Genomic DNA, 25,135 nt, shown 5'->3' with positions numbered 1-25,135 from the left:
AGATAGATACATAGACTGATGGACAATTTCGGCCATCTTCTGAATCGGTTACATGCATAATTTGGTCATTTTCAGGGAGCTTAGCTTAGATGCTGCTGATAGCCCGGGTCTCTGGGCTGCCCTGGTCTGCCTCTAACCTCTGTAGAGGCGTGGTAGCATTTGCATGATCTCACTCACCACTCCTCATCACTGATCACTCCTTAGTCCTCATCCTCTGCATGCTGACACAGTCACTGAGTTGTCCAGTGGGTTTGTACACTAAGAGATAATTTCTTTCTGTTTTCCTGTGAGTTTGTATCTGGTTGTTGTTGTGCTACTTTTGTGATATGTCTTTTTTATTTGAACTCTTAATGGCTAGCAGCTCTGTCTTTCAGTAAAAGCCGTAGGAAATTTTCTGGTGTGTTCATGTACAGGTGTAACAGTTTGTTGTCTGGTGATAGTGTGAACTGAATGATCGTTGCCTTCTGTCTGTGGTGTTTTTGTCTCCTCTTTCATCTTTCCCTTTTGCTTCTTTTTGCTATCTTCCTTCTTGTTCTGTCCCCTCCGGTCAGGTCCAGCAAAATTACATAGATTCCATGATTGAAACTAAAAAAATAAATAAGTGAATCAGGGTATCAAGGGGAGCCTTATACCCATAAGCCCCCCTTTGCAAAGCAAATTTGTTCAGCACGATACAGCAACCAGATTATCATTTTGCTGCTATGATGCTGGACAGGACAAGTTAAAAAAAAAAGGACATCGCTATTTACGTACGTATGGGAGCATTAATGGGCCTTTAGTCTCTGTTTGTCTGGGTATTGTCAAGAGAAAGCAGCTCGAATAGGAGGCAGCATGAGTCAATCACTGTAAAAAGTGTAAACAAAGTCAACACTGCATAACCGGTTTCTGGGCTGATTGCACAAATCCAGGCCATCCACTGGTTTTTCTTCCTGAGAAGCTGGTAAAAAATAAATAAATAAATAAAAAATTGGGTTAAACAAAGGCTTTTGACTGTAAGGTTTTTAACCGAAACCTTTTCAGAAAGTTCTGACTAGAACCTATCATAAAGGGTTACACCCAGAACCATAAGTAGAAGGTTCTACCCAGAACCCCTTAAGACAGGTTCCACACTGAACCCTGCAATGATGTAGTGGTTCCACCGATAACCCTTACCTATTCTATAGCCAGAACCCTTTTATATCCCAAGGGTTTCATCCAGATCCCACACAGGAAGCTCTGCTGAGAACCCTTTTATTTTCAAATGGTTTTGTCTACGTTTAACTCCCTTCTATCACCACCACCTGCTCAACCACCCAGTGTGTTGTCTGCGGAAATGTTTGCTTCCTACTTAACTGCAAAGGTTGCTACCATCGGCAACCAATTCACTGAGCCTGACCAACTCAGCCTTACCAAACCAGCTACTGGCGCCTCACTCTGCTTTTTACACTCTCTAACCCATATTATCAACTCCTCTCTTAAATCTGATGTCTTTCCCTCTGCCTTCAAGCAAGCTTGGGTTACCCCGCTGCTGAAGAAACCCACACTCAACCTAGCCCAGGTTGAAAACTACCAGCCGGTCTCACTGCTTCCATTCATGTCTAAGCTACTAGAGCGTGCTGTCTTCAGTCAGGTCTCACAGTTCCTCCAAGACAACAACCTGTTTGATCCATATCAGTCTGGCTATAGGCAAGGCCACTCTACTAAAACTGCTCTCCTGTCAGTTACTGATTCCCTACGGCTTGCTAGATCCGCTGGTCAATCCTCAATCCTTGTACTGCTGGACGTGTCCGCTGCCTTTGACATGGTCAACCATCATATACTGTTCTCCACACTCTCGGAGCTCGGCATCTCAGGATCTGTTCTCTCGTGGTTTATGTCCTACCTCACAGGAAGATCCTTCAAAGCATCTTGGCAAGGGGGAGTGTCTACATCACATGGGTTGACAACAGGGGTGCCTCAGGGCACAGTGCTTGGCATTCCTTCTACTTGTCGGAATGAGTTAGAAAGATTTGTCCAGCTCTTTGCCTCAACTCAGCACTAAATAAGCTGCCTGCACTTACACCCAAGATGACACTGTGTGATGAATTTGTGATCTTGTAATTAAACAAATGACCAAAAAAAAAAAAGAAAAAAAAGAAAAATGCCTCTAGCACTACATGACTGCACCTGGGTCCAGCAGTCTGACTACTACTTAATTAAGATGTAAGTCACTTTGGATATAAGCATCTGCCAAATGGTTGTAGAAAAGAATAGAATAGAATAGACATCTTTTAAGAGGATTTCACCAATAGCCCTCTTGTATTTTAATGGTTATAGAAAAAACTGATGCAACATATCAGGCACAACTATTAAATAACATACACATTGTGTATTGTGTCTACCAAAATAGTTGAGATTGAAAAAGTATTCAACTGCATTCAAATCTTTCTTTTTATTTAAAAATCTTTTTTACACAATGATAGATTTATTTAATCTTTATTTAACCAGAAAATCTCTTTTACAAGGATGTCCTGGCTGTCCAAGTTGAAGCCGCAGTGCAGACAAAATGCAGAGTACAAACAAATGTACGGCATTTAACAGTTATGCAACAAAATCACCAATATTTATAAACACTAAAAGGATGAGAGACCCCGGCCTCATCCTAGCCTGCAAATCATTCCAAGACCAGGGCCTGAAAAAGTACAGACTCCTCTTTCTTGACTCTGTCCGCACAAAAGGCACTTTGAACCTCAGCCAAATACTGGCTCTAAGACTAAGTGTTCTGGAGAGATATGAATTTAGAACAGATATAGGAAGGTAACCTGCCCAAAATGGCCTTATAAATTAAAATATACCAATGCTGCATCCTACAAATATTTAAAGAAGAGAATCCAGTGAGTGAGTATAAAGTACAATGGTGAATCCTAAAAACTGAACCTGTTATGTACCTAAGCGCAGCATAGTAAAGAGGATCCAATTTGGCCAAGGTCGTAGGACATGCAAATCTATAGACTGTATCTCTGTAGTCCAGCTGAGATAAAAATAAATGGTTTACGAGACGCTTACGTGAGGACACTGAAAAGCAGGATTTCAATCTATAGAAAAAACTTGTGAATTTTAACGTTTTTGTCAGATATGAGATATGATGTTTAAAGGATAAGTCCTAATCAAACCAGATACCCAAATATTTATATGTATCTAATACCTCTAAAGTAGTAACATCCAATGTTTTAATGAGAGGCAGAGCAGCCACTGAACTCTGGGTAAAAACATGACTTTAGATTTCTTGGCATTAACGACTACTCTTGCCTGAGCCGCCACCTTATTGTGGTGGAGGGGTTTGTGTGTCCTGACGATCCTAGCGGCTATGTTGTCGGGGGCTCATGCCCCTGGTAGGGTCACCCATTGGCAAACAGATGTCTAGGGGAGGGACCAGAAGAAATGCGGCTCAAATCACCCCTATGATGAGAAAGCAAGGACCAAGGTTTCCATTGCCCGGACGTGGGTCACTGGGGCCCTCCTCTGGAGCCAGGCTTGGAGGTGGGGCATGGAGGCGAGCGCCTGGTGGCCGGGCCTTTGCCCATGGGGCCCGGTCGGGCTTCAGCCCGAAAGGGTGACATGGGCCTCTCCTCGTGGGCTCACCACCTGCAGGAGGGGCCATAGGGGTTGGGTGCAGTGTGAGCTGGGCGGCTGCCAGAGGCGAGGACCCTGGCAGTCTGATCCTCGACTGCAAAAGCTAGCTCTAGGGACGTGGAATGTCATCTCTCTGGCAGGGAAGGAGCATGAGCTGGTGCGCGAGGTTGAACGGTTCTGGCTAGATATCTATGGGGGTATTTTTCTATCTTTAATCAAGAGCACAATTGTTTGCTTTGAGAGCAAGATTTCTGGTTTTCACACTCAAATATCATCCTGCTCGCTCTCAAAACTCTGCACTCACACTCAGAAAGTCCCTCTTGCTTTCAAATATATCGTTCTTCCTTTCAAAACTCTGCGCTCAGACTTGGTCTCTTTCCCTCACACTCAGACACTTTCTCTGCGCACTCAAAACTTCTGCTCTTGGATATTTTTCCCTCTCTCTTGGGTTGCAGAAAGAGCTGTCTGTCAAACCCCCTCCAGCCAATAGAATACGAGCTAATTCGAGCAACTCGTCCTCACCTTCTTCAGGGTGCGCTTGTTTTACTTGACACAGTGACTCCACACTCTTAGCCCACATTTTGTTTGAATATAAACTATTTAGTAGTGACTAATTATCATTTTATGTTTTGTATAACAGTTTCTCATTAATAAAACAAATAAGTTGTTTCTGATAGTTTTCTACATTGTGCAGTGTAATAATAATGATTAGCAAAGAAAACTCAACATGTTATGTTTCTGTCAGTGGGGGCCATTTTCAAAACTCAACATATTCCGACCGCAAAGGCTCATGGGAGATGCAGATTCAGCTGAAATTTAACCTTTTTCTTTATTGCTGTGCTATAAATTTGACTTTTCTGCTTCAATTCATGTGTCATGTTAACAAGTAGACAATGTCATAAAGTTCTGCCTCTTTGAATTTTAAATTTGGCACCATGAATGCAAAGGACAGTACAGGAAAAGAAACCAGACAAACTGATTCAGATAGCTATAAAAGGGTGTGAGGAAATGGAACGAGAAAGTAAGGATTATATAACAGCTAAACTTGGCAAGGCTGTATCAAAGGGGCTAAATGTTGAACATCTTCTTAATCTGAATATCAAACCAAATACGCATCTTAGTTCAAATCCAAAAGGAGAACCATTAGGCCAGTATGATACTCATGAGACGCGTGCCGTGAAAAAATTGCAGGCAGCTAGGAACAACCATGTCCCACTGCCAAACAAAAACACCGCCATGCCAGGTGTTAAAAGACAAGCCGGACACCAAGTTACAGTAAGGGATATAGTTGCAGGTGCAAATGACAGGACAACAGTCCCAAAAACCGCCAAAGAACAGAAACTTTGCAGTCCTCTCCCAAACATTGATCCAAGGAATACACACACTTTGAACGGCAGGACAACAACTGTCCCAAAAACCGCCAAAGAACTGAATCCATACAACCCTCCGCAAAACATTGCTTCAAGGAATACACACACTTTGAACGGCAGGACAACAACTGTCCCAAAAACTGCCAAAGAACTGAATCCATACAACCCTCCCCAAAACATTGCTTCAAGGAATACACACACTTTGAACGGCAGGACAACAACTGTCCCAAAAACCGCCAAAGAACTGAATCCATACAACCCTCCCGAAAACATTGCTTCAAGGAATACACACACTTTGAACGGCAGGACAACAACTGTCCCAAAAACCCCCAAAGAACTGAATCCATACAACCCTCCCCAAAACATTGCTTCAAGGAAAACACACACTTTGAACGGCAGGACAACAACTGTCCCAAAAACTGCCAAAGAACTGAATCCATACAACCCTCCCCAAAACATTGCTTCAAGGCATAAAAACGCTTTGAACAGCAGGGCAACCACAGCCAAGCAACCATCACACCAGTGAAACAATTCACCACTCTCCCAAAAGCTTACACAAACCAGGGAAAACTGTCAATAAAACGACAGGAGTCATCCCACCCAGCATCACACCACCGAGACGTAACATCATCCCACCAAATATTCCCCTCAGGAGAAAACTGTCAAGCTCTGGTTGGCCTCCTAGGACTAAATAAATTACATTTAATCCTTAAAGTGGGGGCCAATGTTGAAGAACATGAGTAAAAATAAGTCTTCAAACAAGATTTAAAAGACCTAAAACAAACAACACAATCTTAAACTCATCTCTAAAAAATAGGTAGCCAGTGCAGTGTTGGCTTGGTTTTTAGGACAGTTGTCCTGTCATTTGCACCTGCAACTATATCCCTTACTGTAACTTGGTGTCCGGCTTGTCTTTTAACACCTGGCATGGCGGTGTTTTTGTTTGGCAGTGGGACATGGTTGTTCCTAGCTGCCTGCAATTTTTTCACGGCACGCGTCTCATGAGTATCATACCGGCCTAATGGTTCTCCTTTTGGATTTGAACAAAGATGCGTATTTGGTTTGATATTCAGATTAAGAAGATGTTCAACATTTAGCCCCTTCGATAAAGCCTTGCCAAGCTTAGCTGTTATATAATCCTTACTGTCTCGTTCCATTTCCTCACACCCTTTTATAGCTATCTGAATCAGTTTGTCTGGTTTCTTTTCCTGTACTGTCCTTTGCATTCATGGTGCCAAATTTAAAATTCAAAGAGGCAGAACTTTATGACATTGTCTACTTGTTAACATGACACATGAATTGAAGCAGAAAACTCAAATTTATAGCACAGCAATAAAGAAAAAGGTTAAATTTCAGCTGAATCTGCATCTCCCATGAGCCTTTGCGGTCGGAATATGTTGAGTTTTGAAAATGGCCCCGCCCCCTCTGACAGAAACGTAACATGTTGAGTTTTCTTTGCTAATCATTATTATTACACTGCACAATGTAGAAAACTATCAGAAACAACTTATTTGTTTTATTAATGAGAAACTGTTATACAAAACATAAAATGATAATTAGTCACTACTAAATAGTTTATATTCAAACAAAATGTGGGCTAAGAGTGTGGAGTCACTGTGTCAAGTAAAACAAGCGCACCCTGAAGAAGGTGAGGACGAGTTGCTCGAATTAGCTCGTATTCTATTGGCTGGAGGAGGTTTGACAGACAGCTCTTTCTGCAACCCAAGAGAGAGGGAAAAATATCCAAGAGCAGAAGTTTTGAGTGCGCAGAGAAAGTGTCTGAGTGTGAGGGAAAGAGACCAAGTCTGAGCGCAGAGTTTTGAAAGGAAGAACGATATATTTGAAAGCAAGAGGGACTTTCTGAGTGTGAGAGCAGAGTTTTGAGAGCGAGCAGGATGATATTTGAGTGTGAAAACCAGAAATCTTGCTCTCAAAGCAAACAATTGTGCTCTTGATTAAAGATAGAAAAATACCCCCATAGATATAGTTGGACTCACCTCGACGCACGGCTTGGGCTTTGGAACCATTGTCTTTGAGATGGACTGGACCCTCTTCCATTCTGGACTTGCTCCCGGTGAGAGGCGCTGAGCAGGTGTGGGCATGCTCATTGCCCCCCGACTTGGCACCTGTACGTTGGGGTTTACCCCGGTGGACGAAAGGGTAGCCTCCCTCTGCCTTCGGGTGGGGGGACGGGTCCTGACTGCTGTTTGTGCTTATGCACCAAATAGCAGTTCAGAGTACCCACCCTTTTTGGAGTCCTTGGAGGGGGTGTTGGAGAGCACTCCTTCCAGGGTCTCCCTCGTTCTGCTGGGGGACTTCAATGCTGCAATGACAGCGAGACCTGGAGGGGCGTGATTGGGAAGAACGGTCTTCCTAATTTAAATCTGAGTGATGTTTTTTTGTTGAACTTCTGTGCTCGTCATGGACTGTCCATAAGGAACACCTTGTTCAGACATAAGCGTGTCCACATGGGCACTTGGCACCAGGACACTCTAGGGCGCAGTTTGATGATCGACTTTGTAGTCGTGTCGTCAGACTTGAGGCCGCATGTTCTGGATACTCGGGTGAAGAGAGGGACGGAGTTGTCAACTCATCACCACCTGGTGGTGAGTTGGCTCAGATGGTGGTAGAGGATGCCAGTCAGGCCTGGCTGACCCAAACGTGTTGCGAGGGTCTTCTGGGAGCATCTGGCAGAGTCACCTGTCAGAAAGAGTTTCAACTCCCATCTCCGGCAGAGCTACAACCATGTCCCGGGTGAGGCAGGGGACATTGAGTCAGAATGGGCTGTGCTCCGTGCCTCTATTGTCGAGCCGGAGGGTGTGCTCCAACTACAGGGGGATCGCACACCTTAGCCTCCCCGGTAAAGTCTATTCAGTGGTGCTGGAGAGGAGGGTCCGTTGGATAGTCGAACCTCGGATTGAGGAGGAGCAGTGTGGTTTTCATCCCAGTCGTGGAACAGTGGACCAGCTCTACACCCTCTTCAGGGGTCTTTGAGGGGGCATGGGAGTTTGCCCAACCAATCTACATGTGCTTTGTGGACTTGGAGAAAGCATTCGGCCGTGTCCCCCGGGGACTCCTGTGGTGGGTACTCCGAGAGTATGGAGTGCCGGACTTGCTTGTACGAGCTATCCGGTCCCTGTACGACCGGTGTCAGAGCTTGGTCCCCGTTGCCGGCAGTAAATAAGAATCATTTCGAGGGCGGGTTGGACTCCGCCAAAGCTGCCCTTTTCACCGATTCTGTTCATAACTTTTATGGACAGAATTTCTAGGCGCAGCCGAGGTGTTGAGGGGATAGGGTCTCTGCTCTTTGCAGATGATGTGGTTCTGTTGGCTTCATCGGGCCGTGATCTTCAGCTCTCACTGGAGCGATTCGCAGCCAAGTGTGAAACGGCTGGGATGAGAATCAGCACCTCCAAGTCCGAGTACTGTACTGTACTTATATAGCGCTTTTATCCAAAGCGCTTTACATTCACACACACATTCACACACTGACACACAGTTTGTACCAACGATTGATGAACGAGGACCCTCATGTCCAATTCTGAAGGACAAATTTCTTCCAGCTGCCAAGGTCAACTGTAAATCCAGTGTTTGACGTGTCCTACCTCAAACAGGACGTAGCCGAATCCTTTTCCCAGTCCAGAGTTCTGGTCCCGGATCAGCCGCACTGCTTCCACCATTCCACACTCCTCAAAATGCCTTCGTATTGCCAGCTCGTTTATCTCTGCAACGACACAACCAAGAAGCTTCATGACAGCGACGAGCTGCAGTCTGAGCTGACAGCATTTCGTCGGCTGTGCTTCTGTACAGTCACTCACCGAACGAAAGGTTCCCCACAAAAACCGAACGTTTGTGATCGTGCTGCAAAACAAGGAGGACATTTTTCATCAGATGAGACTGATCGACCGACCAAAGGTAAACTGGTGTCGGCTGACTTACTGATGAGCTGTCGGTCACTCTGTCCACCCGGATGAAGAAGTCCTTCTCAATCTCCATTCCATTCCTGTCGGAAGAGACGGAGGGACAGACACTTTAAATCAGGGGTGTTAAACATGCGGTATGGGTACACAAATCTGTCACCTGAAGGAGTCCAGTTAGGTCCGCGAAATGAATTTGGTAAATGTGAAAGTAGAAGATATTAAATATAATATTTTATTAAAAGTAACTGTAATTCCTAATTTGTCCACATGAAGCATTTATTTACGTTTAAATCTAAAACATTTCCAAGGCCTCCTCCCTGAGCTGTCACTTTACCACGATGGAGACGTTTGAGCATCATGAAGATCTTAGGAGTTATGATGTTGGAGGCTTGGACAATGAGACCTGGAGGGGTGTGATTGGGAGGAACCAGAGGGTGTGCTCCAACTACAGGGGGATCACACTCCTCAGCCTCCCTGGTAAGGTCTATTCAGGGGTGCTGGAGAGGAGGGTCCGTCGGATAGTCGAACCTTGGATTGAGGAGGAGCAGTGTGGTTTTCGTCCCGGTCGTGGAACAGTGGACCAGCTCTACACCCTCTTCAGGGTCTTGGAGGGGGCATGGGAGTTCAAAGAACCAGTCTACATGTGCTTTGTTGACTTGGAGAAGGCATTCAACCGTGTCCCCTAGGGACTCCTGTGGGGGGAACTTTGGGAGTATGGAATGCCGGATCCCCTTATACGAGCTGTCTGGTCCCTGTACGACCGGTGTCAGAGCTTGGTCTGCATCACTAAATCAGAATCGTTTCCAGTGAGGGTTGGACTCCGCCAAGGCTGCCCTCTGTCACCGATTCTGTTAATAACTTTTATGGACAGAATTTCTAGGTGCAGCCGAGGTGTTGAGGGAATCCGGTTTGGTGGCCTCAGGATTGGGTCTCTGCTCTTTGCAGATGATGTGGTTCTGTTGGCTTCATTGGGTCGTGATCTTCAGCTCTCACTGGAGCGATTTGCTGCCGAGTGTGAAGCGGCTGTAATGAGAATCAGCACCTCCAAATCCGAGACCATGGTCTTCAGCTGGAAAAGGGTGGAGTGCTCTCTCCATGTCTGCAATGAGGTCCTGCCCCAAATGGAGGAGTTCACGTATCTCAGGGTCTTGTTCATGAGTGAGGGAAGGATGGAGCGGGAGATCGACAGGCGGATCGGTGAAGCATCTGCAGTGATGCGGACTCTGCATCAGTCTGTCGTGGTGAAGAGGGACCTGAGCCAAAAGGCAAAGCTCTCAATTTACCAGTCGATCTACGTTCCTACACTCACCTATGCTCATCGCAGAACAAGATCGCGAGTACAAGCGGCCGAAATTAATTTTCTCTGCCAGGTGGTCAGGCTCTCCCTTAGAGATAGGGTGAGAAGCTAAGTGATCTGGGAGGGGCTCAGAGTAGAGCCGCTGCTCCTCCACATCGAGAGGAGCCAGATGAGGTGGCTCGGGCATCTGGTTAGGATGCACCTTGGCAAGGTGTTCTGGGCACGTCCCACCGGAAAGAGGCACCAGGGAAGACCTAGGATGCGCAGGACAGACTACATCTCTCGGCTGGCCTGGGAACGCCTCGGGATCCGTCCGGATAAGCTGGTGAATGTGGCCGGGGAGAGGGAAGCCTGGGTTTCCCTGCTTAGGCAGCTGCCCCCGTGACCCGACTCCAGATAAGTGGCAGAAAATGGATGGATGGATGGATGGATGGCATTAAGGACTAATTTAGCATTATAGAGGGCTTGCTGCAAGGAACTGAAATCGACCTAAAGATTAGAACAAACTGTCTCTAAAGAGGGAGCAAAAGAATACAAAACTGCATCATCAGCATACATATGGTGCAGAGAGAATTTTAACTTTACAGATTGCAGAGGGTTTAAAATAGTACACTGCTCAAAAAAAATAAAGGGAACACTTAAACAACACAATGTAACTCCAAGTTAATCACACTTCTGTGAAATCAAACTGTCCACTTAGGAAGCAACACTGACTGACAATCAGTTCCACATGCTGTTGTGCAAATGGAATAGAGGTGGAAATTATAGGCAATTAGCAAGACACCCCCAATAAAGGAGTGGTTCTGCAGGTGGTGACCACAGCCCACTTCTCAGTTCCTGCTTTCTTGCTGATGTTCTGGTCACTTTTGAATGCTGGCGGTGCTTTCAATTTAGTGGTATCATGAGACGGAGTCTACAACTCACACAAGGGGCTCAGGTTGTGCAGCTCATCCATGATGGCACATCAATGCGAGCTGTGGCAAGAAGGTTTGCTGTGTCTGTCAGCATAGTGTCCAGAGCATGGAGGTGCTACCAGGAGACAGGCCAGTATATCAGGAGATGTGGAGGTGGCTGTTAGAGGGCAACAACCCAGCAGCAGGACCGCTACCTCTGCCTTTGTGCAAGGAGGAACAGGAGGAGCACTGCCAGAGCCCTGCAAAATTACCTTTAGCAGGCAACAAATGTGCATGAGTCTGCTCAAATGGTCAGAAACAGACTCCATGAGGGTGGTATGATGGCCCGACATCCACAGGTGGGAGTGCTTGGTGCTTACAGCCCAACATCGTGCAGGTGTCCTACAGGCACGTGGAGGCCACCCACACTACTGAGCCTAATTTTGACTTGTTTTAAGGACATTACATCAAAGTGACTCCAAATCCACACTTTCATGGGTTAATAAATTTGATTTCAATTGATAATTTTTGTGTGATTTTGTTGTCAGCACATTCAGCTATGTAAAGAACAAAATGTTTAATAAGAATATTTAATTAATTCAGATCTAGGATGTCACTTTAGTGTTACCTTTATTTTTTTGAGCAGTGTATAATATTCAAGTAACTTTTTAAGCCAGGCAGACACAACTGACAACACTTTTGCAAGAACTGAAAGGTTTGAAATTGGTCTATAGTTATTCATGTCTGAGGGATCACACGATAGATAAGGAGGGCATACTCTGTGAGGAGAGGTTAATTTGGTCCTGTGGGGAATAAAGGTCATCATAGGCCATCATAGGCCAGTGGATTAACCAATGTTACAGACAGACAAGCCAGGCACCCCAAGCCAGGCACCCCAAGATGTCCTCATCAGGTAGAAGATGAATTACCTAGCTGTCTACCAACAGACTGAAGGAGCTTGTCTTCTAAGTCCTGCAACACCAGTCTCCATCAGCACACAAGCAGATGGAAGTGAGAGGACCTCACAAAGTTTTAACATTGTTTTATGTTGGTAAATTTGAATGTCTTTTCAGTAAACACATTCCAGGTAACACAAACAGAAATGTTACATGACCCATGATAGGTCCATGCTGGTCCACTCCAGTGTTTTCCTGTTGGAGTGTGCTGCTGTGTTTCTGGCTTAGATGTTTTCAAAATGATGATATTTTGGTATATTTACTAGGGCATCCATTTTCACCACATTCAACAACAAAACTGGATTCAATGTTTGATGATATAGCTCAAGATGTTTTAGATATCTTCTTTGCATTGTGGTTTTAATAGTACAATGGGGACACTGCAAAGTCATGTCGTCTCACCCAAAAAGGCACTTGCAAAGTCACCAAAACCCTCTTTTTCAAGCCAGTGGCACACAATGTCTGTTGTCCAGAGTTGATAATTCATCTGCCAAAATGAGACATTTTTTCCACAGAACATAAAATGTAAACTAATCAATACTAAAAAGTTTGTTGTGTTCAAATAAAATCTGGACTAAGAGTGCAGCTAAATTGCAGGCTAACTGGCAAAGGCAAACCCCTAAAATTCTGTCCTCCTGGGCGAGCTTCATTGTGCATCCTGTGTCATCTACACTGTGGCTTCTGATTGGCTCTATTGTAAAAGTGGTATCGGAAGTCAGCCTCATGGTTTAACTCTTCACCTGACTGGTCAGCACAGTTGTCTGTCAGGGAGACTGGGATCAAAAGCCAATCTTGGAACACTGTTTTGCTAAATGTAATACATTTAACTAGCCTATGACAAGACATAAAATTTCAGACTTTGTTTGAATTACAAAAATGAATTGATGAGAGCATTCCAGACACTTGCATTAAAATACTTAAAACATGAATATTTGAGGGTGAGGATCTCCTAAAACCTATACTTTCACCAGGCCTTGAAGAACTCTTTCTCTCAAAAAAGGGTTCTCTGCATTAAAGGGGTTTCTATAGGAACCCTTATTCTTCCAGAGAACCCTTGAAGAACCCTTGATAGACCCTTTCAATGAAAAGGGATTTTCAGATGCAAATGGTTCTGGGTAGAACCTCTACCCTTCATGGAGAACCCTTTTGGAACCATTATTTCTAAGAGTGTAGTTTTAAAAATCTAAATACAAAATGTTTAATTGAACAATTTATTTTAGGTTTAAAATATATAGTTTTCTTAGGATTTTTCTAAGAGTTGTCAGACATGACAGACATTTTCTGCATCTCATTTCTTTTATTTCTTTGTTAAAAATTTCACCAGCTTTCCCATAAGTCCTGGATATTTGGCTACTAAATGCTATTTGGAGGTGAACTCTGCACTGTCCTTTGATGAATGTATTTGTTAACAATTATACTAATATAGGGGATGCATGAAGACAGAAATGCTTGAAACTGACATACCTAGAGGAGCCTTACCCATAGGCCTCCCCTTGGCAGACCAAATTTGTTCAGCATGATACAGCAACCAGATTATCATTTTGCTTGCTATGATGCTGGACAGGACAAGTTAAAAAAAGAAACTGACATACCTTTTTACTTATGTAAAGTATGTGGAAATTATCCTTAAAGATTCCCAACCCTACTGGTAACGTTGATTTTTTTTTCCTGCAATATGTCATTGATGAAATATGTCTGACAAAATCCCCCCCTGCACATATGTCCCTTTTTGTTTTTAATATTATTTAACACTACCAATACCCTTGCTGTCATTTAGCAGATGCATCTCTCCAAAGTGAGTTGGGGCGGCAGTGGCTCAGGCGGTAGAGCAGGTCGTCCAATGATCGGAAGGTCGGCAGTTCGATTCCCGCTCCCGCAGTCATCTGTCGTTGTGTCCTTGGGCAAGACACTTAACCCTCCTTGCCTCCAGTGTTGGCATCGCTGGTGTATGAATGTGTGGATGAATGTTCGGTGATGGTCGGAGAGGCCGTAGGCGCAGAATGGCAGCCACGTTTCCGTCAGCTTGCCCCAGGGCAGCTGTGGCTACACACGTAGCTTACCATCACCAGGTATGAGTGAGGAGTGGATGAATAATGGATTCACACAATGTAAAGCGCTTTGGGTGCCTTGAAAAGCGCTATATAAATCTAATCCATTATTATTATTATTATTATTCACCACCCGAGGAATTGAACTTCAGTTTCCTGCATAGGAAACGGATGCTCTATCGACTGAGATATCCAGCCGTGTGAGCCGACTCCTCTGGCATGTCTTGCCTTCTGAAAATGCGATGACAGCATCTGCCACCTGCTGCCACTATTCTGCCTTTCTGACAGCAGTTATGCCCACGCAGTGCCCACCTATTAAAAATGTTTACGTTTGTCATCGTGGTCCATCAGGATCTCTGTCTCACACCCCGAAAAATTCCACTTCTTTTCTCCTTTTCCCTCCCGAGCTATCATGGAAATGATGTGATGAATATGTATTACAGTCGTCCACCTGACCATTTATAGCCACCATGTGGGTGTGGGAAGCCGTTCCCTCACGTGCACCCACTTTAGAGTTGATTCTGATATATGAACAGAAACAGGTGTAGGACGTGCGTGCGCAGGCTTTTATAAATCTGAAAGTTGAAGTACGCAGCATTTCCTTTTTTCACCATAGACACCACCTGTAGTTTGCTTTGCTACACACAGTTTTATAAATAAGGCCCCTGATCATTAGCGTGACTTCCACCTTTGACGGTGATCTGCCAATTTTGCGTGTGCATGTGTGCCTGTGTTTGTGTGTTAGTGTGTGTGTGTGTGTGTTTGTGTGTGTGTGTGTGTGTGTGTGTGCCTGCTTAAAGTGGAGGGAATTTTGTTATACTTTCTCCAAATTTTATTGATCTTGTTTTATATTAAGTTTATTTTATGATTCTGATTTCTTTCTTTTATCAGTGCTGAGCCTATGGTGGTGGATTGGTGTCCCTGGTGGTGGTGGTGGTGCCCCTTCATGTGTTTTCTGGTTTGGTTTGTTTACCTTCTCGTGTGGGGTTCCTGGGACCCCCCTTTTCTTTCTTTTGTTTGGACCCTGCCAACCAAGTAGGTCTCAGCCCTGGTTTACCTCTCAAATTGTGTTTTATGGTTATTTGGATTATTAGTATCAAAAAATTTATTTGTTAACTGGAACTGTCATCTCTGCCTCATGCATATCTAACCTGGGTGCCTGGTTGTAAGTTTACCATCCCAGTATATTTCCGTGGGTGAAATTCCCAGGGTGGCGTCGTCTGACAATTCTACTGCTCTCACCACACTGGGCAATGAGGGGGTCCATGTCTTATTGATAATTGCATGAAGGGGGTTTCAAATAAAATAGATTAGGAACTACTGATTTGAATGAATGATAACTGAAGGTTCTTCCTCCTGTTCTACCTTTAGAACCTCTAGGAACCACAAGTAAACCTGTCTGAGAGTGCTCTGTTTGGAAAATGTTAGGACTTGGGACTGAAAATTTAAAGGTACAATGGAGGCTGGTCAGAAGGACTGGGGAGATTGATCCAAATATCCACATTATCAATACCAAGGCTAGTATTGGTATCGATCAATGCCAGTGTGATGAGATTTATATGTTTCTTGCAAAGTGCTTTGAGGGAAAAAAGCCAAAGAATGTGAATGAGAGCCAACCAATAGTAGGTTTTACTTTTGTTTAGACAATTTGCACTATTGATTTAATTTTCCCCAAACAATTCTTTGAGATAAAAGGGAATAACAAAATTATTATATTTTGTTGTTACATTCCTGATGTTGTCATTTTAGATTGTTTACAATTACTAATAATAAAAATCTTTAATTTAATGATATATAATTAAAGGCAAACTCATTAAATGATTATGAAATTTTAAGCAAAAAGCATTGGTGTTAGTATTGGTATTGTCAATACTTGCCTGCTGATCTACTTCTTATATTCTGTTGTATATAAAATATGGGTTTGTGAAACGTGATTAATAACTGCATTATGTTTTTAATAAAATTGGAATTAAGGTTGTATAACAATTACTTCAGACATACTGGAATCACAACTTATTGGGGTCTAGTATTCATATTTTACTTAAACATGAACAAACATAATCATGTTTTCATCCATTGAACATCTTGCAGGTTTAAAGGGAATCCCATATCTTTGAAAGACAGACTGATAAATGAAGAATGTACACAATAAATCATAATCATGAGGAATATACAGTAATAGAACATGTTCATATAACATCTGCATATCAGATAGTTTTTAGACTATTCAGGCATATGGATGTGTATCTTTCAGTCCTTTCTGGCGTGTTTGAAGTGTTTATATTGGCAGCATCCTGTTTTCCACAGATGGCAGCTCGCTGTGTGATGCCTCCCCTGAAGACCATCAGCAGAGCAAACCATGGCCACACAAAGAGGACCAGGACTGTGCTATTCCACAGTCTGTCAATAAAAAAATATAAAAATTAGCTAAACTCTTTTTCGTTAAATCAATATTTTTTTTCTAGACCTGCAGCCTTACATGCAATCAGCTGTGAACAGGTGTTTTTTTTTTCACTGCTTTGGTTTTGATTTATAAATATCTGCTGTTATATCATAAATAAATAAATATTGATAAATAATAACTCATGCTTATATTTCAACTTTTAAAACACTTTAACCTGCCTTGTTTAATATAATTCTTTTCAGCACAATTTCACCTGTGGGAATTTAATGGACCTAAAATCACACACCAGCCTCTGCAGCATCCTTACCAACTAAATCCAGGCCTGTTGAATAGATGTGAGCTAATTTCAGGGACACTCCATGCTGAACTCATACAAATATTTCTTGCAGCATTTTATTATTTCATAACCATATTTATGGTTAAGATAACAAAGCAGGGTGCAGTAGTCTTTAGAAAGAGGAGAACTCCTGTGGTTTGAGCATCAACACAAAATCCTGAACTTAGCAGACAGATAAAAATCACTTTCCCTAATTGTAGCATCAGTGGTCCACAGCTTTACATTTTCTCCCTCTGAAGGCTGGTACCTGTCTGCAGCGTCAAATTACTACAAGAGTGACGTGTCTTGTCCTTATAGCACCTGTTCTGATAATTTCTTCCTCCTCCTCATCATCATTATATTGGTGTGTTATAGATGACTCTCAGATGTTTAGGGAGAATTGTGGTGTTGATACAACACCGCTATGTCAATATTGAGATATCGATCCACACATCACTATAATAAAGTAACATCCAATAAACTAGAGTATTTCGTGGCACATTTCTTTTGTCTTTCTGTTTGTCTTGCTGCGCTCTGTTAGTAACTGGGTTGAACGACTGGTGCAGGTGTAGACTAAACCATTTTGCACAATTTTTAAGGGGTAATAGGGTCCTCAAAGAACATCCATCATTAAATTATTATTATTATATCATTATATATTATCATAGGCCAAGTTTACCTTCATGACAACTGTGAGGGGGGTGAATTTTTTGTTTGTGATTCTCAGTTGTCTTTAAGTTAATGCAAATACTGTAGTTATCACAAGCCTAGAGCGCTCTCGTGAAGCTAAAAATGGTGAATGGTTTACTTCTTGGCTCATGTCACTCTGTATTAATTAACATTTAAAAACATGTTAAATTATACAAGTCGCAGGACCAACCAAACTATGAAAAAAAGTGTGACGGTACTTATTACAAATAAAACTGACTTGCAAAGATTGCAAAGAAGAACATCTCTGCTAGACACCAAGGACAAGGACATGCATATGAACCTTGTCACTGTAGAGTCATTCTTCATTTACTTTGGGGATGATCTCTGTTTAGCCTAATAATTAAGAATGACTAATTTAATTAGCTTTAATAACTGTCAGCACAACTTCCCTGAAACACTGTTGCTTACTTGTGTAAAAGCTGAGAAACTCCATACACCTTGGGGGAGACACAGTATTTACAGTACAAAATGCACTTTTGTAAAAAAAAAAAAAAAAAAAGAAGTTTATTTTAAGTTTTTATACACCTTTGATCTTAAAGATAACAAAAACATTTTTTTTTTCGTGCTTGTTGGTAGGTTTAGTTTTCACATTTTTGTTCTTTTCTTTTTTTTTTCTAAAGGGACCACAATACTAACATTGGAACCAGGGACATTTTCAGTTTGATACAAAAATGTCTAACATCTTTATCTACTTGTATAAAAAGGAGAACAGGTCCAGTTTATGTGAAGGCTTGATGAAAGACTGGATGGTTGATATATATATATATATATATATATATATATATATATATATATATATATATATATATATATATATATATATATATATATAAAAGTATTCATTGGGAAAGCTCTTTCATGTTATTTTTACTCAATTATTAAAATGATTTCATTACGTGACTGTCTGGGCATCTCTGTCTTGATGTTGTGCAGAAATTTGATTTTCTTCTATCTACTCTGTTTTTGCAGGACTTAAATTTATTTAGGAGGTCTAACAGATTGAAAGTTTATGACTCTTGATTTATGTGACTGATGGACACTGAGTGGGATCAGCATCAGCATCAAAAGCTGCATCAGCACAAACATGACACAGAGGTCTGCCATTGTTTGTTGTGCTTTTGGTGCATTCAGTAAGGTCTGAACCCCAAATGTGCAAGATGATGTGAAATCATCATTCCAGTTGCAGTTTACACTGACAAGACTCGCCTTGCGTTTCAGAAAAATTTCACTATGGAGGCCGTTCTCAAATCTTTGTGGATTTATCCACCCAAAACTAGGGTTGGGCATTGGTGAATTTAAACATTTCCGGTTCCATGTTTCGATTCCGGCTCCTAACGGTTCTTGATTCCAATTCTTTTAAGAGTCAGGATCAAAGATTTTACAGTTTACATGTTTTAACCTCATTGTTTTCCACCTTGTCGCCAGCAACCTGGTTGACGTTTTGTTTGATAAACTCTAAAACCTCTCCAATAACACTTTTGTCAATATAGGCATGCTATACCTTGTTGGAAAGATTAGATTCTCTGCAGTCGAGCCACATAATTTATTTTACAATACTCCTAAACACCAAAACACAGTTAGTGGAAGAAACACTATGGCTAGCAACACAGCTAACGGGACTTCCTCCCTGTTTCATGGTAATGACATCACATTATCATCTATTTCATGATCTACTGTATTACTTTTTCACAGAAGTGTCCAGTGTTAAAAAAATATCAAAATCAGTTTACCACAAAATTATTCCAAGTTATGTATTTTTCTAGTATAGTCTATTAATGTCGGTCTGCAAACTCCTTCTTCATATATAAAATCAAATTTTAAGTCCAATAGCCATTTGACCTTTCTGTGAACCCTGTGTTGTTTGGTGCGTTTGTATTCCTCACCTTTCTGGCCTAAAAAGAAAAGTGTCCCGACTGTTTTATCAAATCAAATCAAACTTTATTTATTTAGGCACCTTTCATGCCACAGGCAACACAAAGTGCTTTACATGATTAAAAACATTTATGCATATAAAACAAAACAAAGTGAGAATACATAATAACAGAAACACTCACCAAAATATTTCACACAGCTGTGCGCACACACACACGCACACACACACACACACGCCAAGTAGCCTTCCCTCCCCATTCTATACAAACATGATTCTCTTATTTCTGTCTCGAACTGAATGTTATTATAAAATACTAAAAGTGATAAGCATCCAGCCTGATGCTGCTGTGAGGAAACAATATCAGTGTCATGGGGATCCATCCACACTAGGGGCCAGTCCACCCATGTCAAACAGCGGCAACCACCCCCATCAGGACAGACCGGGGCCCACACCACAGCCAAAAGGCTGCAGTGCAGGGCCCCAGCCACCCCGAATAGGTGCAATCACCATGGCAGCAGCCCCCAAACCGAGCAGGCAAAACCCCCGGCATGGAGGATCCCCACGAGGAAAACACTGGAGTTAAAATTAAAATTATACAACCTTAAGAAACAATAAGAACAGCTAAGAATGAATGAATAAATAAGTAAATGAATAAATAAATAAATAGTACAGTTGAATAAAATGAAAATAAAATAATGTGAAATAAAATAATGTAAAATAAATTAAGATCTACATTAAGATCAAATAAATTTAGTCAAAAGCTAAGCTAAAAAGTAGGTCTTAAGCCTCTTTTTAAAAACATCAATGTTCTCTGCAGCCCTGAGGCCCTCCGGCAGACTGTTCCACAGACGCGGGCCGTGACAATGGAAAGAGACCTCGCCGTATGTCTTGGTTCTCACCCTTGGAATAACTAAAAGGCCAGTACCAGAGGACCTCAGGGTCCACAAGGGTTCATGACTTAAAAGAAGGTCTAATAAATAAGATGGCCCAAGACCATTAAGACATTTATAAACTACTAAAAGAACCTTAAAATCAATCCTGCATGGGGAGCCAATGCAGCAATTTTAAAGCTGGTGTGATGTGTTCCCGCCCTCTGGACCTTGTCATAACACATACCGCTGAGTTCTGAAGTAGCTGTAGGTTTAAGATGGACTTTTTAGGAAGACCAGAGAGCAGGGCATTACAGTAATCTAATCTACTTGAAATAACGGCATGCATCAGCACCTCCATGCTGGCAAGGGAGAGAAATGGGCCAGTTTTTGTTATATTTCTGATGTGTGTAATAAAATCCAGCTCAGAGTTGAAAAGAACATCCAGATTTCTCATGCACTAAGAGGGATTAAAAGGATGTAGTTTTGATAAAAATTATCTCTCTCTTGCCCTCAGGACCGATAATTAAAACTTCAGTTTTGTCCTGATTGAGCTGTAAGAAATTCTCTGCCATCCATGACTTTATAAATACAGTTTAAAAGGACGTTAACTAGCTCCAGGTCATCAGGAGACCTGGCGATGTAAAGCTGTGTATCATCAGCATAGCTGTGAAAATCAGTGCCGTGTCTCCTGATGACATCCCCAAGAGGTAACATGTACAAATTAAAAAGTATTGGGCCTAAAATTGATCCTTGGGGAAACCCACACTTGACTTCATGGATCCTTGAGGAGCATGTGTCCATACTTACAAAGAATTGGCAATCTGTAAGATAGGAGTAAAACCATTTAAGAACAGTACCTGAGAGGCCCACCAGACTTTTAAGTCTGTCTAGTAAAATCTGGTGATCAACTGTATCAAAGATCCAGTAAAACCAGGACAGGAAGTTTCTGGAGGAGAGACATCGGCTCCTGCAGAAGTGGACGCAGGAGAAAAGAGGGGAGGATCCAGCTCGAGCGGCGACACACTCCCGGCCGAGACTCCCTGGGCGCGTCTCGGCGTGTCTTTTCACTGCGGTTTTCAGAAACTTTCTACGCCTCGAGGGGCCCTGGGATGACCGCCGGGTCCCGGTCACCTTGGTCCAGACCGGCAATGCACTGATCGGTTTGTGACAGAGTCACAGCTGGGCAGCGGAGCGTCAGACAAAACCTGGAAATGGTTAGATAAAACCAGGCAATCACTATTGGAGTCTTTTTTGGGAAGGCAAACCACCTTAGACCAAGATGGTAAGTGTTTCGGCGTGGAGCTGGAAGAGGGCCGGGGCGAGGTAGAAGGGTCCCAAGTCATTGTGTCCTGGAGAGCAGCTTTAAGTGACGCTATGTGAATCGACTGCTGGTGGGCTACATCCATCAGAGAATTCTGTTGATTGTTTTTGAACTTCAGTTCCTTGGATAGCTTCCGGATGTCTTCTTTCAGGTTGGTGATCTGTTTGTTATTTCCAGGCTTTCATCGGAAAGTGCCGAGGCAGCTATTTCAAGCCTTCTCTGATTTCTGATTAAAACCATTCTTTATAAAAACAGGAATATTAAAAGCTACGGTTAAAAATAGTATGACTGTACAGTTCAGGTTTTTTAAAAGGCTTAAAACAGACTTAAAACAGTTAAAAGCCCATAAAACCAGTAAAAATCAAGCAAAGTCGGGCAGAGCGTCTTGAACAGCGTCTTGAACAGCGTCTGTCAGCGGAAGCAGATGCGGAAGCTGGCCTTATGTGGCATTTTTATCCCAGGACACCTGGCGATACACAACAAGCACACCCTGCTTGACTAGCCAAAATGCATGCCCTCCTTTTCTTTGTGGCCTGAAAAAATCTGTGATGATGATCATGTCGTTCATGTCAATCACAAGTGTAGCCAATCACTGGGCAATAACGCAAACACTTCAGATTTGTTGGTGTTCGGCGGCTTCATCTTCCAGTCGGCAGACCATGAGTCCGCCCGCTGCAGAATGCCCTGTCTGCTCTAGAGAGCAGCTTCAGGGACAAACTGATCCATCCTCGCTGTGGGAAGGAGAGATTCCGCATGTCCTTCCTCCCTGCTGTCAGACTTTACGATGAATACATGGAAACTGTCTTTACATATTTATATACATGTTTATGTACATAGTAATATACTGTACATACTCACCCTGTCAGGTATTTATTATTTGTGTGTTCTTGTTTGAAATCACCTGTGTGCTTCAGCTTACTGCACCTGTACTGTTGTGACAGAGCAAGAGAGACTAATAAAGGTTTTCTTGTCCATCTTCTTCTTATTCCTTTCTATTCCTACTAAAAACAGATTCACTGAAGGACTGGAGGTTGTCATGGTTTTGTACACCAGTCTAATTCAACACAGCATGAAAATGAGAATTTCTGAGGCTTTGGAAAGAATTTGATGATTTTGGTTGAAGCTTGGTAAAATACCTAATCAAAAGAGTTGTCACATCAGACATATTTGTGTTTCTGCAGTGACACAAAACAGCTGTGGTACTTTTTGGGGGGGGGGTCCATTGGTATCTAAAAGTAGCTGATCTAAGTGAGAAGCTGCTGATCACCATTTTAACATTGGTTTTTACAGGAAAATGGTCAATAAATAGATAAAGGATTTGACAAGAGATTTGTTTGTTTTAACACATTTGGGAGTTTTGATGGATGGAAACAGGCGCCAAACTAGAGCCATTTGTCAGATATCTAATCATGATCAAGGATGAAGAGTAAAGAATTAGAATATGGAGTCTCAGGTGTGTTTTCAGTTTTAATTAACTTTACAAAAAAAATGTAAACAGTTATATTTATGTTTTTTGTCATGGTTGTCCTTTTTCTTTCGCTACTCTCAGCTGTAAGAGATTTAAGTAGATGCATTAGACGATATTAACTTTTGAAGAACAAATTGCTCAAACTTATCTTCTGGTTATGAAATTGTGAAGCCACTTATTCATCATGGTTGAATTAAATATAAGAGCAAGAGCTGCCAGTCTCTACACACATCTTAATTTAATCTTGAGTACGACTATGTTTTCTAGAAGAAACAAAGCTGGGTTCAAAGCAATGTCTTCTAAGGACAAGATTTCCCTCCATCTGCTCCTCTTCCAGAGTAACAGCAGGTTCAAATGTAAACCACAGGCTTCACTTCGGGAAGAGGATGGAGTCATGTGTCCTCCCCCATCACTTGCTTTCTCAGCTATTTTTATACACTCTCTGATCCATTACTGCATATACTCTCCAGGTAATTCTCAGGAGAAAGACTATGACCGTATGAAATGTTCTACTGGTCAACCACAGAGGACACTGAGGAGATGAGGATGATTCTTGGTCACAGAAACAAAAAGAATTGGAGAGAGAAAGTATAAAATAACACATTTCTCCAAATGAAGCACCCAACTGTTGATAATGAGGCTTAAATCTGGCTCTTAACAGTGGGAGGACTGTGAGTAATGATTGATTAAATATTACTCAGCACACATTTGACATGTATGACATGAGTGGAGGAAAAACCAGAAGAGCCAGTGTTAGACTGAACTGACAGAAAAGGAGATAAAACTGAAACTTGGAGCAAAAAGAAAATGGATGTAATGAAGCAAATTATGGTATGGGACAGTTTATTGAAAATATTTAATGACTGAACTGATGTCCTTGGTAATATTTTTGATTCATTTGTCCTTGTAATTTTCCTCAGAGCACCTACACACAACACAGAGCTGTTATATAACACATCATCACACATACACCTACAGCTGCAGCTGCAGCTCTCCCCCAATCACAGCACAGATGTCTTTTCCATGACGACGAGGTGCCAAGGAGAGTTTCCTCACCTGCTGCTCCTGGACACAGAACAACCTGATGCGTGATGGGAGGACAAGCTAACGAGATAGAAAAACAACATTATGTTTAGCCAGAAGCTGTAAATTGAGCCTGTAATGCGATGGGAACGATGACTGAAGCAACCGAATAGAGATGGGATTTTTGGCTCTTTGAAGGGAGCCGGATCTTGAGGACCCGTTCCTTTCAAAGAGCCATTCAAAAGACTGGCTCGTTCTCACAATATCTTACAAAATTTCACAATATATAAGAATGACAAACAATCAAAATATGTACCTATATAAAATCTACTATGCAAGATTAAAAAATTATAGGAAAAATATAGATTAAAAAGGATAAACCTGAGCAGTCAGAACAAATTCTAGTAAATGTTTTGGATAGAACTCACAGTATTTGTTTCCAAACAATACTCTCTGCCCATAGATGCTTCACATGAATGGAGCGTGTTGGACATCAGACTTCTATGATGTCACAAATGTTATTATAATTCTATTTGCAACACTAGACAAATTTGGGTTTGGGCCTTCTTTCATAGAGAGGATTAAAATATTATATAATAACCCAAATGCATGTGTGAAAACCAACGATCAAACTTCTCCAAGCTTCCGCTTACAGAGAGGCACCAGACAGGGCTGCCCACTCTCCCCCTCACTTTTTGCCATTTTCATAGAGCCGTTAGCAGCTGCTATTAGACAAAATATAGAAATTAAAGGACTCCAGGGCAAAAATATAGAACATAAAATAAGTCTTTATGCAGATGATGTATTACTCTTCCTTCAGAACTCACAAACATCACTCTCTCAGACAATCACGGTTATTAATAAATTCTCATCAATATCTGATTATTCTATTAACTGGGCTAAGACTACAGCCATGTCCATCAACTGTGACCTACAAAACATCTCTAATATAAAAATACAGACAGGAAACATTAGATATTTAGGTATAAATATTTCCCCCAGATTATCAGATTTAACAAAATTAAACTATGTTCAGCTACTAAAAACAATAGAAGATGATCTCTTACGGTGG

At 42.0% G+C, this 25,135-nt stretch overlaps 1 protein-coding gene across 1 annotated transcript; it reads right to left on the bottom strand.

Moving 5' to 3' along the window:
• Positions 1-8,518: 8,518 nt before the first annotated feature.
• LOC121638392 (RNA-binding protein 34-like) lies at positions 8,519-9,111 on the bottom strand. The gene is made up of 3 exons (XM_041983132.1): positions 8,901-9,111; positions 8,780-8,822; positions 8,519-8,685 (listed from the first exon to the last, which is right to left on the bottom strand). The coding sequence occupies exons 1-3, from the start codon at positions 8,955-8,957 to the stop codon at positions 8,534-8,536; spliced, it is 252 nt and encodes an 83-aa protein (XP_041839066.1). The 5' UTR covers positions 8,958-9,111; the 3' UTR covers positions 8,519-8,533.
• Between the last annotated feature and the right edge of the window lie 16,024 nt (positions 9,112-25,135).

This window comes from Melanotaenia boesemani, chromosome 4 (assembly GCF_017639745.1).
Source record: "Melanotaenia boesemani isolate fMelBoe1 chromosome 4, fMelBoe1.pri, whole genome shotgun sequence".
Taxonomy (NCBI): Eukaryota; Metazoa; Chordata; class Actinopteri; order Atheriniformes; family Melanotaeniidae; genus Melanotaenia; species Melanotaenia boesemani.
This window is presented reverse-complemented; position numbering and strand designations above follow the sequence as displayed.

Excerpts from the sequence above, each read along its gene's own strand:
- LOC121638392 (XM_041983132.1), bottom strand. The coding sequence starts at position 8,957 with ATGGAGATTGAGAAGGACTTCTTCATCCGGGTGGACAGAGTGACCGAC. Across the intron at positions 8,823-8,900 it reads GAGTGACCGACAGCTCATCA|CACGATCACAAACGTTCGGT; the intron begins GTAAGTCAGCCG and ends CTTGTTTTGCAG. Across the intron at positions 8,686-8,779 it reads TGTGGGGAACCTTTCGTTCG|AGATAAACGAGCTGGCAATA; the intron begins GTGAGTGACTGT and ends GTGTCGTTGCAG.